Source organism: Gymnoscopelus braueri, assembly GCF_963280865.1.
Source record: "Gymnoscopelus braueri genome assembly, chromosome: 8".
Lineage (NCBI taxonomy): Eukaryota > Metazoa > Chordata > Actinopteri > Myctophiformes > Myctophidae > Gymnoscopelus > Gymnoscopelus braueri.
Window position 1 is genome coordinate 23,616,364 of NC_137609.1, and position 19,082 is coordinate 23,635,445.

The 19,082-nt window shown below is 39.9% G+C and overlaps 1 protein-coding gene across 1 annotated transcript; it reads left to right on the forward strand.

The window, feature by feature from the left end:
- Positions 1-2,328: 2,328 nt before the first annotated feature.
- On the forward strand, positions 2,329-18,724 carry myo19 (myosin XIX). The gene is made up of 24 exons (XM_080434741.1): positions 2,329-2,585; positions 4,587-4,734; positions 5,585-5,733; positions 5,859-5,972; positions 8,036-8,168; positions 8,255-8,324; positions 8,629-8,731; positions 9,120-9,216; positions 9,392-9,468; positions 9,573-9,663; positions 10,857-11,022; positions 11,298-11,371; positions 11,473-11,594; positions 13,623-13,736; positions 13,843-14,019; positions 14,128-14,268; positions 14,822-14,929; positions 15,017-15,087; positions 15,195-15,271; positions 15,945-16,090; positions 16,301-16,430; positions 16,849-16,934; positions 17,435-17,758; positions 17,860-18,724. The coding sequence occupies exons 1-24, from the start codon at positions 2,532-2,534 to the stop codon at positions 17,974-17,976; spliced, it is 2,889 nt and encodes a 962-aa protein (XP_080290867.1). The 5' UTR covers positions 2,329-2,531; the 3' UTR covers positions 17,977-18,724.
- Positions 18,725-19,082: the final 358 nt, after the last annotated feature.

Consider the following 19,082-nt stretch of genomic DNA (forward strand, 5'->3'; position numbering starts at 1 on the left):
TTAATGTCCTAATCATACATCTATATATCGAAATGCAACAGACTCCAGCTTTGTAGCATTTGCTGTGTCCACCAAATGACTTTTGCAGCCACAGAGGAGGACGATAGCGCACGCTTTACTGGCATCTGCAAGATGGGTCCAGTAAGGTTCCCAGGTTCTGACACTTGAGTGGGAGGAAGGTTCTCAAGGGACCTGGTACCATCTGACCAACATCAGCCTTCCCTGACTATGGGAAAAGGAGTGCAGGTATCTCAAAGAAACCCTGGTCACCCTCACCTTGGAGCCTGAAAAGATCAACTCCAATGTCCATGTCCAAAGATTGGAGTGTATGGTCATCATCATATACAGCAAGAGCTGTGGCCAAAGCAGAGTTGATGAATCCTGACAGTGGCTTTTCTCAGTCCCTCACGAACATTCCTCTCACCCAAGCTGCACTGATTCAGCATGTAAAACCTGCTTCAGACCAGCTTCTATTGGATCAGACAACCTCCGTCCAACAAAATATCCCAGATTTCAATAGGTTGGGCTGGTACTGGGACTCCATTACTAAGACTTGTGAACCTTACTGGATCTTGCAGGTGCCAGTAAAGCTATTGCTGTTGTAACACCAAGACCATAATGTGATATAAACATATTATAAACAATTCTATACACCTTTGAATAAACAATTCTATACACCTTTGACTAGTATGATATCTACTAGTCAATGGTGTATAGAATAGTAATACTATATAGTATTACATTTTATGCTGAGCATTGTTGCACATACTGTACTAGCTGTATCATTAGGAATGAGTTCTACTCATTCTATTGAGTTAAATCATTATATTGTTTCAACAAAATTACATTGTAGGATACATTGGTTGTTTCATAACATAGTGGCATTTATATGACATATTTGTGATAATCAAATTAGTGTCCTCTAGATAGATTACATCATAAAGATAAGCATTCAAGCATGTTTCTAATAGTCAAAAAACATGATTTAGACACCTAGTTGGCATTCGTAGCTCATGTGGTTCAAATGTTATAGCCAAAGACTTTGGCAGCCATATTGGATTTGGCCACTATGATGACCCCGAAGGTCGTTGGCTCTCAGTAAATCTGTAGCTCCAACGGTTATGGTCATTTTAAAAAGGGCGTGGTCATTTTCGGGTATTTCGTCCCGGATAGAGAATTAGTCAAAGTTCCTAAGTTGTTCCCTGGGGTCATATTAGCCAAGAACAGTTGAGATATTCTCTCCTAAATTAAGTGCATACATATCTTAGCCAGGTCCTAGACTAAGCTGAGCACCGGCCGCCACGGAGAGCCCCGTGGACCCCCGGCCGCCACGGGGACCCCCGTGGACCCCTGGCCGGTCCACGGGGACCTCGGTGGAACCCCGGCCGCCACCCCCGCCACGGGGACCCCTGTGGACCCCCGGCCGTTGAAAAAAAAAAATTTGAAGATGAAACAATACTTAAAAAAAAAACTTTAAAAAAAATAAAAAAAATCCTCCTTTTCAAAGTCGTACGCACGACTTTGCAAACTCGTGCGCACGACTTTGAAAAAAAAAAACTCATCCCTCAAAAAAAAAAACTCATCCCTCAAAAAAAGAAACTCATCCCTCAAAAAAGATGTTATAGCCTATGTTTTTTTTTTCCATACCAGAAAACATAAACCACCAGCTCTTAAAATAATGTACCTACCCTTAAAACAATCTACCTAGCTCTTAAAATAATGTACCTACCCTTAAAACAATCTACCTAGTAATGTCCCCTAAGGGGCTCCGTAGTATTCCAACTTCTGGATGAGGGCGGGAATCATCAGCTCTGGTAGGCGGTGGTCAGTGTTGCCAATTCTGCTTATTATAAGCGATGTTTGGCTTGTTTTTATGTGAAGTTAAAGTTGCTTGTAAAGTAGTTGCGGGTTGCGTTTTTTTTGGCTTGTTTGATTCTAAAGTGTAGTTGCTAATTTGGGCTTGTTTCCTATGTTGTTCAAACCAGTGTTCCATTTTCAATTCAAGGACCCCCAAATTAATATGCATTTGTCTGCTGACCCCCATCTGAAAACATTTTAATTATACCAGGGACCCCCATACAAGATTTGTGTTGTTAAAAATAATCACATTTTCATCAAGATTTTTTGGAAATGTGAGCAGATCTACAACCTCACAACGCGTTACGATTGTGAGCTTGGTTGTGAGTACGTTGTGAGCTTGTAGATCGGCTATTTTGAAATAGTCAATGTTTAAAAGGCGAAGGGCTCGCTTCTTTTGGGCTTGTTTTCATAGACTTGGTTTCTTGTTTCTCTCCCCAAATCTGGCAACACTGGCGGTGTGTTGGGCGGCCAGAGGCCATATGAGTTTGTCCTTGTGGAATTTATGACAGCAAAGAAAAATGTCGCTCTAGCATACGTACAGCAAACCAACTACTATTGCGGGCTTTTCTATTTTTTCAATTATTTTTTTAAAGAAATTATACCTCCTTCTCTGTGTAGGATTCAGGGCTTAAATAAAGAACAAACATTGGACAACTGTGGAGTTGAAATCCATGCATTCTGAGGAGAGCCAACGTACAGCTGGAGTTGGACATGGAGGAAGAAAGGTAACCGTAACGTCAACTTTCACAAAGAGTTTCTACTCTTTGGCGTTAACCTGACAGTAAAAAACACCTGATTTGTAACACCATGAAAAAACCGTGCCTATAACTAAGATATTTACTTTGCTAACTTTTACTAGAGGCAGGCACTGTCATCTCTGCCAGTGGTGGAAAAAGTTTTTACTTAAGTAAAAGTATCAATACTCTATTACAAGTAAATGTCCGGAATTGAAAATTCACTTGAGTAAAGTACAAAAGTATTGGCATCAAAATGTACTTTAAGTATTTCCATCTGGTTTAGACTTGCATAATGTTCATAAAATATAAGCAATAAGGTCCACAATACTCGACAGTACCAAAAATAGAAGTACTCATTATGCCCGTTTCACAAGGTATAATATGTATAAAATGCATTAAAATCAGATCTACATTAAAAGTAGATCTACAAGCTCACAACAGGTTGCGATGCAACGCGTTGTGAGCTTGTAGATCAAATGGCCACATTTTAAATACGGCTGAAGAGGTTAATGTATATGTTTACTTTTGTGATAATAATCAAAATCTACAAAGTAACTACTAACGTTCTCAAATAATTGTAGTACAAGTAAAAGTACAGACATTTTTAAATACTCCAGTAAAGTAAAAGTACCTCAAAATTGTACTTTAGTACATGTACTTAGTTACTTTCCACCACTGATCTCCGCTTATAAACGCAAACTAACCCAATTTTCTGATGTAAATTTAAATTATAAATGTGTAATGTCTCCCCCCCCCCCCCCCATTAACTGTTAATAATAGCTTCTGAAACTTCACTCAATGAAACGACCAGACCCAACATCACGATATGTTTTAATTTACTGTCTGTTATTATGTCATGTGTATTTTAAATCACATTAAACACAAAACATAATGCCATGTCTGGACAAGAAATTGTTAGAGTTGTGCTGTGGAATTTGACACATAACTGGTGATGGAGTAGGCTACTATAGTCATAGTCGTAGACTACCAGAGTGTGGACTAGTTTGAGTTCAGCACATCTGTTTACAGTCCTCACACCAAGTCAGGACATAGAAACCAACCTTCATCATGATCATTGTGAATTAGCAGAAAAGTAGTTCTGTAAAACAATAGTACATATTTCGCCGCAGGCTGAAAACTCACCTCTTCAGGAAACACTACCCTTCCTCTCTGCCTGACCTACTTGTTGTTAACTAGTTGTACGAACGCTTGTTTTCTATTGCTGTATTGTTTATTGGATTGTTTATTGGATCTTGTTTAGTCGATACACTTATTTGTTTTAGCTCATGCTCATTTGATTTAGCTATTTTGTCTCATCTGTTTAAGGAAATAGGTAGCTGATATATTGCACTTTTACCTTAGCGCTAGGTATACTCTTGGTTGCTTGTTTTTGCAGAAAATGCACTAAAGACTTCTGGTGATTAGTAGTTTTCGTTCCCTACCTATGTTGAATACACTTATTGTAAGTCGCTTTGGATAAAAGCGTCTGCTAAATGACTGTAATGTAATGTACAATATGATGGTGGTGATGATGATGATAATAATAAACATGTCCTTTTTAAATGGCTCAAAAATGAGGATAGGGGATGGGACACCTGGCCTGGGTCAGACTACATTGGAGGACTCAGTGTACAACACACACCTACTGTGCATTGAGTTAATTGGTGCACACATGATAAATCAGTCATCCCCACAAACATTCAGGGAGAGAGACAGAGAAGAGTCACATGGCATTCATCTCCTTGTGGCTAACTACCACTTTTACACCAAGGCATGGCAAATGGAAATAAAATGACCTTTTCCCTGAAACCTTGGCTGTCGTCTGTCCTGCAAATTGAACCTGTTACTTACAACCTAATATCACCCATTTGGTTGGAGTGACCTGCCCGACATTACACATTTGACGTATGAACTAGTACACATTTTGAAATGTTAATACAATTTTCCTCCCTTGTGCTGGACTCCCCTTTGTTTCCTTATTCTATGTAGATGAATGGATTCCGTAAGAAAGTCCATCCGTGTCAACAGACTCTCAAAGATTCACTGGAGGATGACATCCAGGCCTTCCTCATAGAAGAAGACCAGCTTCACACATATGATGACCTCACCAAAGTCAACCCAGTGACTCCAACGACCGGTACTGTCAAACTACTTATTCTATGGAAGCCCCTGCAGATAAGTGGTTCGATCATTTAGCTACATCTTGTCAACAAAATTGGACTGAACTGGGAATCCTAGTTGCCATCATAATACATTTAATTGTTATTTATAAACCTATAGACAATCTAGGCTGTGACTTTTCAGTAGAGGGAGGAGAACAATAAAGGTCAGGACTCTTGCTAAGTCATACTGTACTTAACTAATATTAGAATTGTTGACAGAACCTCTTGCCAATTCTAGAGTGCAATGCTTCCATCAGTCAGGTTTATAATCTATCTGCGTCCAATGGAGACATTTCCATTATGCTATGCATCAGTATCATTCTGAATGAGAGGTGAGGGCAGAGACATCACCTTTAGTAAATTAATATAATTTTAAAGTCTTTGCAATCAGCATTTGTGATAATTTCTCTGTAAACTTAATGGGACTGACATGTTACTCCTGACTCTTGATGTACTGTAAGTCACCTTGGCCAATTTTTGGGGCCAAAATGTGCCAGCAGCACATTTTATCTTGACATAGCTAAAATACACACAAGATTCTACAGAATCGTGTGTGTATTTTAGCTATGTCAAGATAAAATGTGCTGCTGGCACAATCTATCTATGAAGTAATACTGTTTGTAGCTAGAAAAGCTTGAATAAGTGCTCACTTCATTAACACCGGACATTTTAATGGCCTTCAGTGCTGCTAACTGTCTCTGATTTATTTTCCTGTGATATTCATTGTACATCCCTAATCTTGAAAATATCTGCTTCTCTTGTTTCTTTGTTTGTTATTGTTTATGCCTATTGCCAATGGACATGTCCTGTATTTTGGTTTGGCAGTGCTGAAATGCCTGCAGGCCAGGTACAGGGTGAAGGTGTTCTACACCCATGCCGGCTGCACCTTGGTGGCACTCAATCCCTTCCAGCCCATCCCACAACTCTACTCCCTGGATGTGATGAGGGAGTACCACTCTGCTCCTCGGCCACAGGTATTTACAACTACTGGCCACTGGGTGACATCAGACATCACCAATGTATCTGGGATGTATTGACATTAATGATAAAAAAGATACTTAAATAATATTTAACATGTATGTAATGTTTTCCCATAAAGGAGTTCAAACCCCATATTTTCACTGTGGCAGAGGAGGCCTACAGGAATGTGCGAGGCCAACTGGAACCAGTTAACCAGTCTTTGGTGGTTAGTGGAGAGAGTGGGGCTGGAAAGGTAAATCAACACATTGTGTTTTATTGTGATACAGGGCTTCAGAGTGTGACAAATTAGTCACATTTTGCAACAGTTTGTCTGGCATTATTAGTTTAGCACTATAGCCCCATGTTGGTGATTACATCTTAGTAGTTGCTTAAAAGTTACTGCAAACACTGAAGCAAAATGTTGGTATCTTGTAAATCCTTGAAAGAATATAGGCTGGACAAGAACTACTGCTGAAAGTGTCTAACCTGACGTTCAGGAAGTACAGGTCTACGTTCATTTTTTGTAGGCTGGATAACATATAGTCTTGTACTTCCAAGTTACACTTTTTGGCGGCAGTTCTCTTCCAGTCTTTATCTCCTCATGAGATGGAGATAAAATTGGAAATGTCGCAATTAAAAAATATATGTTGCAATTAAAAAATATTGGCTTTTATTGCCAACTTCACAAAATAGAAATAATTCTATTGATAAAAAAAAGAGTCTTCAGTCAATGCTCTAACCCCCATAACCATGAAACAATTGGCTCACCCATGCTGGGTTTTGAGAAGTAGACATTAGCTGAAGTGCCTTCAGGTGTGTCTGTGTCAGAATGTGGGGAGCTGCTCCCCACACTGCAGCTCTCTTCCTTTATTTCCATGCATGAAATTGTGTGAGGGAAATTGGCCATGATTGCGCAGGTTTACAGGTACTGTGTTGGGGCCCTTAGGTAGAGTTGTTCCGATACCGATATACCAGTATCGGAAAAGCTGCCGATACTGCCTAAAATGCTGGTATCGGCGAGTCTGCCAGTCTGATTCCGATACCCCGTGATTTATCACATATTTCATTTACAGTCATATTTTGAATGCTTCAGTTGATGTTGCACGGCTGTTTTATACTCTTACTGTACAATTTACTAACTTGTAGTTGCTCTTTAACAATTATTAATGGCATTTTTATTTATTTCTAGATCAGTGGTTCTCAAACCTTACGTATGAAACCTTAATTTCAAGGACCCCCATGTACCCTCCCAGTGTTACAGACCTGTACGGGTCTATTTGGAACCCCCTCAAGGAACCCAGATGGTCTCTTGACCCCACTTTGAGAACCACTGTCCTAATTTTGTTCAAATTACACACTGATACTCGGTATCGCCGACCGATACGGAAGTTATGGGTATTGGAAAGTAAAAAATGGTATCGGTACATCTCTACCCTTAGGACATACTTGGGGCCTGTGCCTGTTTACAGTAGGTTAGTCCACTTTGTAATAACTAAACAAGTGCTACGTACATTATGTGCCCTCTTGTGCATTCTTGCTTGTAGCCTAAATACGCCCAATGTTTTGCTTTTGTTTGGATCAAGTGATTGGCACAATGTGATCATACAATAAATATCCAGCAGGAAATAACTAAATAAAGCATATTTTTATGAAATTGTGGAAGATACGATTTGCTCTTAAGTGGTCGTTTGTACAGTAGAATTTTATTTTATTTGTGTATCCCTGAATTGATGTCTAATTTAGAACATAAATTGTTAATTAATTAAATACAGTGACACAGTCAATATTACAAATTTGAGATATGTTTCAGGACTTTATATTTTCAGAGAGATAAGAAGGGGTGCAACAGTTAATAGAAATAATCGATTATAAAAATAAATTCAATTGATAATTTAATATAAATCAATTAATAATCATTCCATATTTTGAGTGATGTCATTATAGGCCCACATTTTCAAACCGTTTAAAATCATTTTTGAAAATAGCTGATCTACAAGCTCAGTATGCATCATGATGCGAGTGTTTTAAGTTTGTATATTGCCTATTTTAACTTTTTTCGCACAGCACCGTTGTGTGTGTGGACACTGATGAAGGCTGGATAGCTGAAACGTATATGGAACAATAAGAAATATGGACTTTTATTTCTGAGTGCGACCCTCCATGGTTTGATTGGTTGAATAGAAGAAAACGAATGAAAAGGTTTTATAACAAGGGACATAGTAGGTCAGACAAGCCATTGATTGCTGGTCTTATGAATTAATAAACTCACAAGACTATTATTTAAGTATGATAACGTTTGATACATTTTCTTCCTAGACGTGGACATCGCGGTGTTTGATGAAATACTATGCCACCGTGGCATCCTCCTCCTCAGTGGTGGAGAGTCAGGACACAGTCCATAGAATAGAGAGGAGAGTTCTGGACTCCAACCCTATCATGGAAGCTTTTGGTGAGACAGTTTGTCATTGATTTCCAGTTGAAATACAGATTGGCACCATGGACAGTAATTCAATTCAAGCATTATCCCCTATGTAGGCAATGCCTGCACACTAAGGAACCACAACAGCAGTCGATTTGGAAAATACATCCAACTCCAGCTGGACAGGTACTTATGATTGGCCCCAAGTCTCCTCATCTTTCTTTATGTAATCAATTAATACATATTAAACTTTCACATGCCTGAACAGTTGGTGTAGGAACAAAAAATAACGTATGCCAATGAAGAATAATGGAGTCTCGCACATTTTGTAGCTTGCATAAGTCCACACTTTAATATTGCAACGTTTGTGCGGACATCTGGAATTTGGAGTGTGGGACTCAATTTCTTCAGTTTGTGAAATCACTTGAATGAATTTCTTCTGAAATGTGCTGATTTGTCTTGTTTATTCACATGAATCATTGTTGTGAAGGTCTCAATTATTAGTGGGGGCATCGGTACAAACGTATTTGCTGGAGAAGACCAGGGTGGCCTGCCAACCAGCTAATGAGAGGAACTTCCACATATTCTATCAGGCAAGTTAAAACATATTGAAGCCTTTTAAAGTTTGTATATATTATATAGAGTCCGGGTAGCTCAGTCAGTAGAGCACTTGGGTAGCTCAGTCGGTAGAGCACTCGCCGTTCTGGGTTAGATCCTGGGCACTCCCAGCTCAGCATATGAGTTGGTACTGGAAGCTAATGATAGGTGTTGCGATACTACACCTCAGCAATCCAGCTACCAGTGCTCTAGTCGGTGTATTGAAAAGGGGATAGACACCCTTTTTCTCGACTGATACCGGCAATAAGCCACCCAAAAACAGATACAAGGTTTCTGCCCAGAAAAGTGATGATCTATAAATAATGTACTAATGTGTTGAGGTAATTGCATTGATTTATAACACTTTTATCCTTTTTTCCCCAGATGATGAAAGGGGCCACAGATGAGCAGAGAAAGGAATGGAAGATGCCACATGAACAGCATTTCATGTGGCTTCCAAATGTTCAGAAAACTGTGGAAGGTTGGTCTTTATTTCTGCCTTGTTATAATGAGACAGTTCTTGCACAATCTGTTTGCTTTTTTGCTGTGACAAAGCAATAAGGCAATAAGCAATATAAGCGAGAACAGGTTGCAGTTTAACCTGGATTATCTGCTTGATAGCTTAATATCTTTACCTTCATTTTATTATTTTTCAGAAGATTGTTTTGATGAGACTTTGGAGGCAATGGTTCATCTGGGCATCAATGCAGAGAGACAGGGACAAATATTTAGGGTACAGTATCTTTACTTGTTAATCTCTTCATGTTTATTATTGTCTTTCTATGTAAGCACAGCATGTACATTCTAAAGTATTCGCTGTGGTGTGATGTGTTACAGATATTAGCAGGGATTTTGTATCTGGGGAATGTAAACTTCTGTTTCTCAGTGGATGAATCACAGCCATGTGACCTAGATGAGGAATCTAAAGGTATCTATTCCATCTGATTTATTCTACATTAAGTGTTGTGCAGGTACTGGAAAAAGTAGTGCATGACAAGATGAGAAAACGCATCCAAACTCTAGAGTTAAAGCTTTCTTCTTTATTACAACATTTTGATCCAAACTTGTTTTCCTCAGGAAAAGACCAGTTTGAGTCGCTATAACATTTTTCTCATATTTACTTTATAGTTATGTGGTCATGATATATATAAATCCAGATATTGTCTATCATCTGTATCCTACTTCTGTGATTGAGGAACCTGAAGTTCTTTGACTCGTTACATGGTGAAACGGGTCTCATAATCACACTTTTAGTAAAAACAAAAAAGAACAGTGGACATTTCTGCCAATATATAAAACATTTGGTGCTTAATTTTGGACACGTGGAATGGCTGTAATTGTATTATATTATCTTTGACAGAACAGAAGTTATCTAGCGTCACAGAAAGGTCGAGTCATACCTTTTTTAGCGAAGGAGCGCTTTGGATATCGTATCCAGAACCCTTCTTACTAAGTGCTTAGGGAGTGTTTTACGCAAAACCTATCAACTGTTGCTGTAAGAACATCAACAGTTGATAGGTTTTAACTTTGCAGCCATCATGTTATTAGCACAAATAACCTAGCTGAAATAATGGTAGACATGGACTTCTCATGGTTGTGATAACGATTCAAAGTCGGGTCATAAATTACCGGGTTGTCAGACATAGCGTGGAGGATCAATCGTGACATTGATGAGAATGTTTCTTTCAGATATGAAATTGGGCCCCATGTGAAACATGCAAGTAGGTAATGAAATAAAGGTGTTTGGTAACAAATTGGAAAAGGACTGAGAGAAGATAATACTAGTCTGGTAGGTCTGCCTCTCTTGGCAATAGACTGGACTGTGAGCCCATATTGCAAGCTGCTAGACATTAAAGAAAAGTAAATTGTCCACCGCGGTGCATCCGGCTTTGTCGAGCGTCTACACGAACACAATTGGCCCGTGTTCGGGATAGTGAAAACGGGCTGGGAGGGTGATATTGCCTATGGGCTGGGGGCGGCGCGGGCTCTGCGGGATCTCCCGGTGGGGGCTCAACACACAGAAATGTGTCTGGGGAGTAATCAATGCCATAACAACAATTGCACACATCAATTAATTAGCTAACTTGATTAACAACACGCTGTTCTTCTTGCCTTTGGTAGAGTTCTTGCATCAGGCTGCTGGTCTGTTGTGTATTCCTGCAGACCAGTTGCAGACATGTCTGAGAGTGCGGATGTTGAAGGCAGGGAAACACAATGTCCTGAAGCCCTGCTCCCAGTCAGAGTGTGGTGTTCGGAGAGACTGTCTGGCCAAGGTCATCTATGCCCTGTGAGTGAAAACGAATTATGAAACAATATCTATCAATCGGACAATGATTGTGTTGTTTGAAAATTATGCAGGAGTTTATGGTTGGGCTTTGGCCCAGCCTGTATTAAAGCGTATTTAAGCAGATAACACAAAAAGTATAAACATTTTGTGTTATCTGCTTAAATATAAAAACATCATACTGGCTTCTGTACATTACAGCAAAAGCACTGTGCCATTTAATTGCTGTTTGAAACAATGACTAATACCTCCGTTAATCTTTGATTTTTTTTTGACAGACTGTTTGAATGGTTGGTTACGTTTATCAACAACAGCATATGTGCAGACAACTCCACTTGGTGCAATTTTATAGGTGAAAAAATATTATCTTTGCCTTTGTTGATCACAAATATGTTATTATTATTTTTTACCATTCAATTTAATCAAGCTCACATCATCCTCTCTGACCTCCAGGTCTCCTGGATGTTTACGGGTTTGAGTGCTTTCAGATCAATAACCTTGAGCAGCTATGCATCAACTACGCCAATGAGAAACTCCAGCAGCACTTTGTCACCCACTATCTCAGAGCTCAGCAGGTAGTTTTGATAGCTTTGAATACATTTTCTGTTTCAGACTTCTGGAAGTGTATGTATGTTCAAAATCTATGTTATGTTTTTCATGGTGACCGTCAGAAGTTCTCACATTAGTTGGTTCTAGAAGTGCTTTGGTTCTAATGCGGATTAAGGCACTCCAAATGCTTTTTCTGCCAAAGTGAGCGATGTTATGTGGACATGCACCATTAAGGACAGGCCATCTAATGGTAACATAAATGGAAGATAATGACATTATGCCCAACCTTTTTTTGGTTGGCCAAAACTTTCACTTGGAAACCCAATCATCCCTATACAGGAAAAAAAAGATGGTGATAAATCAACCACGGTTAGCACGGTACTCCATAAAGCACAGAAAATTATTATTATTATATTGTAATTGTATTATTATGGTATGGTAATTATTTGTATAGATATAATGTAAATGGACATTGACAAAGTACTCAACCCCAGTTAGGCCTGACCTCGACTAAGTCGAATAGTCGACTGGTTAGTCGCGGGGGGTCCGAGTCGACTGCGTGTCTCTTAGTCGAATCTAGTCGAAGAAAAAAAAAAGTTTTTTTTTTTTTTTTTTAAGCGCCAAAAATGTTTTTAATAGTTTTTTGGCCAAGTGTACACCTGCAACCACACGTAACTTCCACTTTATTCTTCTTATTCCTCCTCTTTGTATTTGTATTGTTTGTGTTGGAGCGCCTCAGTGCGGCTGCAGAGTTCATGTGCAACCTCTTCCAGAGAGAGATAGAGACACTAGAAACTCTGCTGGAGACACAAAACAAACTGTGTAGACTTGGCCCTTTGAAATAAAATGTATTTTGGCCCTGGATTTTCTTTTTTCTTTCTTTTCTTTTTTTCCCATTAGTCGACTGCCAGTCGACTATTGGCAATTAGTCGCCAATTAGATTCGACTAAACAAATCCTTAGTCGGGGACAGGCCTAACCCCAGTATAGATACTCCTGGTCAAATATTACTCGACTACAAGTGAAAGTTGCTCAGCCAGATTTGTTCTAGAGTTAAAGTACACGTAAAAAAAACAATTAAAAGAAGTAAAGAAGTGCAACTGCACACATAGTCATAAGGCAAGAGAAATAACAGCACACTTTAGGAATTAATTAAAAAAACAATTTAGGTAGGGAAGCAGGTGCACTGTCCGATGGAGTCTGCCATCAGGTCGGACAGTAAACTTTTAAAAGACCAGATCAGTCTGCAAGTGATTCCAAGCTGCAGGGGCAGCGCACATGAAGGCTCGTTGCCAAGTTCAGTTCGAGCTTTAGGAACTGTAAGTAACAGGGAGTCGCTTGAACGTAAACTGTAGTTACTGGTTTTGAGTGTAATATACCCCAAAAAGGTAGGAGCGAAGCAAACAAAGGATGGATTTGTAGATAAATAAGTACTGTGAATGAGCCTGCGTGAGGTCAATGAATACCACCCAACTCTGGCATACAAGGTACGATGGTGAGTGAGAAACGTGCAGCCTGTGACAAACCCTAGAGCACTGTGATACACAGTATCTAACCAGTGCAAGCATTTGGCAGTGACATGCATGTAAATCAGATCACCATACAGTAGTCCAATAATGGAAGGAAAGTAGCCTCCACCAGTTTTTTGGCAACAAAGGAAAAGCAGGATCTATTTCTAAAATAAAATTCTAGCTTGAGCTTCTTAACCAAGTTTTCAATATGACATTCGAATGTAAAATTGTCAACAATTAAAATACCTGAAGTACTTTTACTGTGAGACTACTTCAATTTGACTGCCCTGCAAGGTTACAATGTCAGAAGAAGAAGCCGATGCCTTCTTTGAATTGGATCGGAGAACAACAGCAGTTTAGTCTTTGTTACATTCAGCTCAAGTTTCAAGCTAAGCAACTGTGATTCCATGACATTAAAAGCACTCTGCAGATACTCTAGGCCGAGGGACTGAACAAGAGTGGCAATCCTACAGTATAATACAATTGAATTGTAATTTTTTTCTTTGAATATGTCAGAATTTGTTTTGGTATCTGTTCCTCTCAGGAAGAGTATGTGTTGGAGGGCTTGGAGTGGTCATTTGTCAAATACCAGGACAACCAGAGTTGTTTGGAACTGATAGAAGGCAGCCCATCCAGCGTTTTCTCTCTTCTCAACGAGGTCTGTTGTTCAACTTCAGGACTTATGCATGGATCAATCTACATAAACATTAATCAACAATAATTTTACAATAATAAATGGGCATGATACTTTTCCCCCCACCCAGGAGTGTCGTCTTAATCGAGCCTCTGATCCTCAGAAGTTGAGTGTCAGACTAGAGAATGATCTCTCAGAGAATGCAAACATAAGCTGGGATAAGCTGAGCAATGTGCCACACTTCACTGTGGCCCACTATGCTGGTAAAGTCAGCTACCAAATAGAAGGCATGATGGAGAAAAACAAGGTAGATAGGAAAGTCACTCATCATATATGAATCACAAACTGCTGATCATCTAAATGGTGACCATTCTCTAGCCATTCATTCTACTGCACACTGGATTCCTTTTCATAGGACCCAGTGCCACCAGAGCTCACTGAACTGCTTCAGACGTCTGAGAACCCTCTGCTTCATCTGGTCTTTGCTGACAGCGATGCAGACTGTCCAACAAGCAGAGGACTCAGTAAGGTGACCACTGTGGTCTCAAAGTTCAAGGTAAGAAAGTGCAATCACGATCACTTGTTGGGTCTTCTTGGGTTTCTCTGAGGACTTCAACCCTGACACTGAAAGATGTCAAATGATATTGACAATGTTGACATTTTCTACTAGAGAAATCCTCACGTCTGTCTGAGTCTATAGTGTCGGGGGCTTTGTCAAGAGTGTCCCTTTTGTGCCCATATATGGAGATCCCTGATGTCATTAGTATATGCCCATACCCTGTATTTTGGCATGCCCATATATGGTTTTGGTTGGATCAGCGGTTCTGGACAACTGGATACTGGTATCCATATTTGGACATAGCGGTCGGATCAGCGGTTCAGGACAACCACATCCAAACGACTTGGTGGCGGGCACCACACTCCCTCGAGTCCTTGCCAATGCACGCACCGAGTTTGAAGTTGGCGCACGTTAAGCGCATATATTTGGGCATATCGGTCGGATCTGTTTTTATTTTTATTTCGGTCAACTAAAATGTTTTGTAAATTTAAGTTTGTTATTTCGTTAGTTTTTCTTAACTAGATTAACCATGGTTTGTGTTTGACTGTAGAACTCTTTGGAGAGCCTGATGAAGATTCTCCATTGCACAACGCCCCATTACACACGCTGTATCAAACCTAACTCACACTGCACACCACTGACCTTCAAAAAGGAAGAGGTAGATATTTTGCCTATACAAGATGTGTGTTTTGCACAACAGAGGAGGGGGAAAAAGACTCTAATTAGGACCCTTATCTGATGTCAGGTTATCATGCAGTTGGAGGCCTGTGGAATAGTGGAGACCATACATATAAGTGCAGCAGGATTTCCAATAAGGTAATGCATCTGTGGTTTTACTTCATTGTAGTCCTAGGACCAAGTTTTTCATTTGTATTGTTTGTACTTTTGTGATTGATCTTAGTCATTTCTGCTTTGCTGTACAGAATTCCTTTCAAAGGATTTGTAGTGCGTTATGGAATGATTTCTAAATCTTCAGTCTTCAAACCAAGAGCTCAAAGTGGTAAGTAAAGTATCATCTGTATAATCGGTCTGTGCTTTAGTGCATCTAATGTAATGCTTGTGGATCATTTCTGCATATTTCTCCTTGACGAAATGGTGATTTTATTTCCTCTCTTAGGTCTGATGGGTTCTTTTCCCTTCACTAGCTCTCTTAATAGACTTGATCCTCAATTCTCTTCTCTCTTGGGACTTTGCAATTGCATTAAAACCAGGACTTTTCTAACAAACTTTGCAACTGCCTTAGAACCTTTAAGGTAAATGCATGGATTTCTGACCGCCGAAAGCTGCTTTGCAAGTCGTTTAATCATAAAGCATTGTCTGTTACTGGGCTCTTTTTTTTATATTGATGTTGAATAAGTCAGCTCACTAAAACTTCTCTTACATGTTGTCTGTCCTTTACTCTTGCATGAGTATAGCATGGAAATAAACACATGCTATGCTAATGTGGACCTTACAATTCACACCAATCAGGATATTTATGTTCTGTTTGCACTGTCTTATTTCTGTTGACTTTCTACCATCTCTATAGCTAAATCCCCTGAACTGCTTGTGCTTGATTAACTGACACCGACTCCCACAAACCCATGCTCACATCCAATCTGAATGATACTTAGAGAGATTGATCAGTTAACCTCGTCTAAACTCCTGGTTGCCCTTCTCTGTGCTCGTCTCAGATGTGGAGATTCGTTCGGCTGTGGACGACGTTCTCAGGGTGGTGTTACAAAGCCAGTCACTTGACTCATCACAACAGCTTGACAGTGAGACACACAGCTCATTGGTGCACTGTGGAAGAACTAAAGTCTTTCTCACACAGAGGATGGTCAGTTTACACACATAATGCTTATGCAAAAGAAATGTATGCCATTTTTTGATCCACTACCTGATAATGTTGTGTCGATTTTTTTATTGTTAAGTCTATGGTTATCTCATGCGTAAGTATAGTAATGTCTTGAATCACTGCTCACCCAGTTATAATCGGTAGTGCATGTAACTCATCCCCAGTAATCATATACTGTGATTTGTCCCACAGTTGGAGCTTCTGGAGGATCAGAGGAAGGGGATCATGACACAGAGGGCATTCTCCATACAGTGCTGCTGGCGGAGGTACCAATGTCGCAAGCGCCACACCCAGAGACGTGCTGCCACCCTGATCCAAACAGGTAAAACTCCAAATAACTACCCAGGCTGTGTCAGCTTTGAGTGGGATCAGTGTTTATATACAGTACAATTTAGTGGCTTTGTCTGCTCGCTGTGCCATCAGTGTCTGGCCAACAGATGCCAGCTGGTTAACCACTTAAGCTCAGTTGAAACATTTTCCAAATTGCTGATCTACAACCTCAGCAGCTTGTAAATTGGCTATTTCTTTTTAAATATCAAAGATTTTCGGCTATGACATATATCCACTATAGGGACGCCAGGTTTAAAGCGGTTGCAGGGAATCTGCGGGTGTTGTGTTTTCAGTTGCAGTGTATATGCTGGTGTTGTTTTTCTTTGTAAGTCAAATGTTGAATATACAGTGTGTGTGTGTGTGTGTGTGTGTGTGTGTGTGTGTGTGTGTGTGTGTGTTGCTCTCTGCAGTGGTTCGGTCGTGGCTGGTTAGGAGGCAGGTCCAGAAGTGGAACAGGGCAGCCTCAGTCATCCAGACCACCTGGAGGAAATGGAGGGTAAGTAAAGGAAAGAAAGCGTCACTCAAGTATTTATATTCAAAAAAAGGTTTTTGGGATTCTGTTGCATGTCTATTTTGCAAGTTAGTTCAAGCACAATCAATCATTCAAACTTTATTTATAGAGCACATCATATATTAGATGCAACTTCAAGTGCTGAACATAAAAAGTGGAAGAAAGTCATGGGCCAAATGCCAAAATGTTAAAGTGAATAAACAAAGGACTATAACATGTAACAAAACTAAGAATAAAATAAGAAATAATTGAAGCGCAAAATGAAACCCACACTAGATAAAGGCAAGGTGTGTTTGTAAATGTTTTTAAGTTTTCTTATAGAAAGCTTATTTGTTTTGTTTGGATTTGAATTAGTAAGATTGTGGACAAATAGCAGTTTAACATCACCCACCACCTCATAGTTCAAATTCCATTCAGTATTCAATAACTTCTTAATTCTTAATTAATTTAGAATTTATTAATATGTTATTTTTGTCAAATGACAGGCAAGGATGGATGTGTTGGCCGAGGCAGAGCTGGATGATGCCAAAGACCTGCTGGAGGAAGATGAGCCAGTAATGAACCCTGAACTCAGGGAAAGCGGCTTGGTGCAGCTCACCAGCATTCCAGAGCCTATCACGGTGCGAAGCTGGCCCATGGGTCTTGCTCTGGCCTCAGCTCCTTCCATCACTGTGTCTCTGACAGCCACAAGGTTCCAAAAGATGCTGTTGGTAATGGCCTACCTCAGCTTGCCCTCCAGCAGAGGGGAGTACAAGGTGGAGACTAACCAGTATAATCATGGTCTGGCCTCCATTAGAGCTCAGCCCAGGGTGAGCACACATGCACAGAACCTTTGTGAAAAGCGGGTTAAGATTTATGCTTGCTGGATGTTATGGGTAGTTTTCTTGATTTTTCCCTCTTGTCTTACCAGGGATCTGTGAAGCTCCACTATCAGAGATCGCCACTGCTCTATGCTGACATTCAGCCAGACCAGATGGGTGAGGGACTGACGGGTTTCAACGAGATCCTCCTAGAGAAATCCTTGTAAACACAAAACACTACAAAGATTTCCTGGGAACAGATGAATGCCAATACCTGTGTTGCTTGAGCAATGGAGGTAAAGATAGCCCCTGCTCCATACAGTATAAACGCTGATTTAAATGGAGGGAACAGACTTGACATTTAACACTACCATATCAGATTTCTACATAGTAAATAGAAATGTGTTGCACATTTTTATGTCTGTGACAGTCTGTGGCTGAAAGGAAATGTTTGTAAAGAATTATGATACCAAAACAACCTTTTTAAGCACATTTCCAAAACAAACCTTTGACACATTCTTTTTGCTGCTATAGACCCTATATTTATACGGAATACTATACTGTGGGACTGGAATATGGTTAAAAGCATGACTCACCATTTTCCACTGGAGCACACTCACACCCTTCTGTTATGATGTTCTAGGTCATGGAAGAGCATAGAAAATAACAGTAATTTCCACCCAAAATGCATTTGCTAACATTTGTTGTAGCCTCTGGCTTAATCAAAGGTGCAAAAATCTCTAATAACTTGAATGCTCTGTAAATTCTCTAAATACATTTAATTACAGGGACTTAAAAGCAATAAATCAAAACCAGGAAAAGGGTTTTTTGGTTTAGTTGCTGGAAAGAAATAAAATGGTGAAGAAAGTAGTTTATCCCACAGAAGAAAAAAGTATTTGCCTTTGAGAGTTAATAAGGTTCTCTTTTTTGAACCCATTAAGACCCGAGGCTGATTTTACAAATGCCTTCTAAGGGCGCGCCCCCACCAAGAGTTGGCTGGCCGCTGATTGCAGAATCTGCCAATGCATTGTCAATGCAAATGCGTGGATTCCTGGTCTTGCGGATTTTTTCCAAGAATCCACGCATTTGCATTGACAATGCATTGGCAGATTCTGCAATCAGCGGCCAGCCAACTCTTGGTGGGGGCGCGCCCTAAATCAGTAGTTCGCAAAAATATAAAATGACACTGATGCTTTCCCAGTTTAAATGGGTTAATGTAATCTATGGTCATGCCTCAACTGAACAGAACCGTGTTTGATTCTATGTTTGCAAAACAGCACCTGCCATCTTAGTACCTTTAAAAATGTAATAATGTGCATGCATGTCTTTTCTT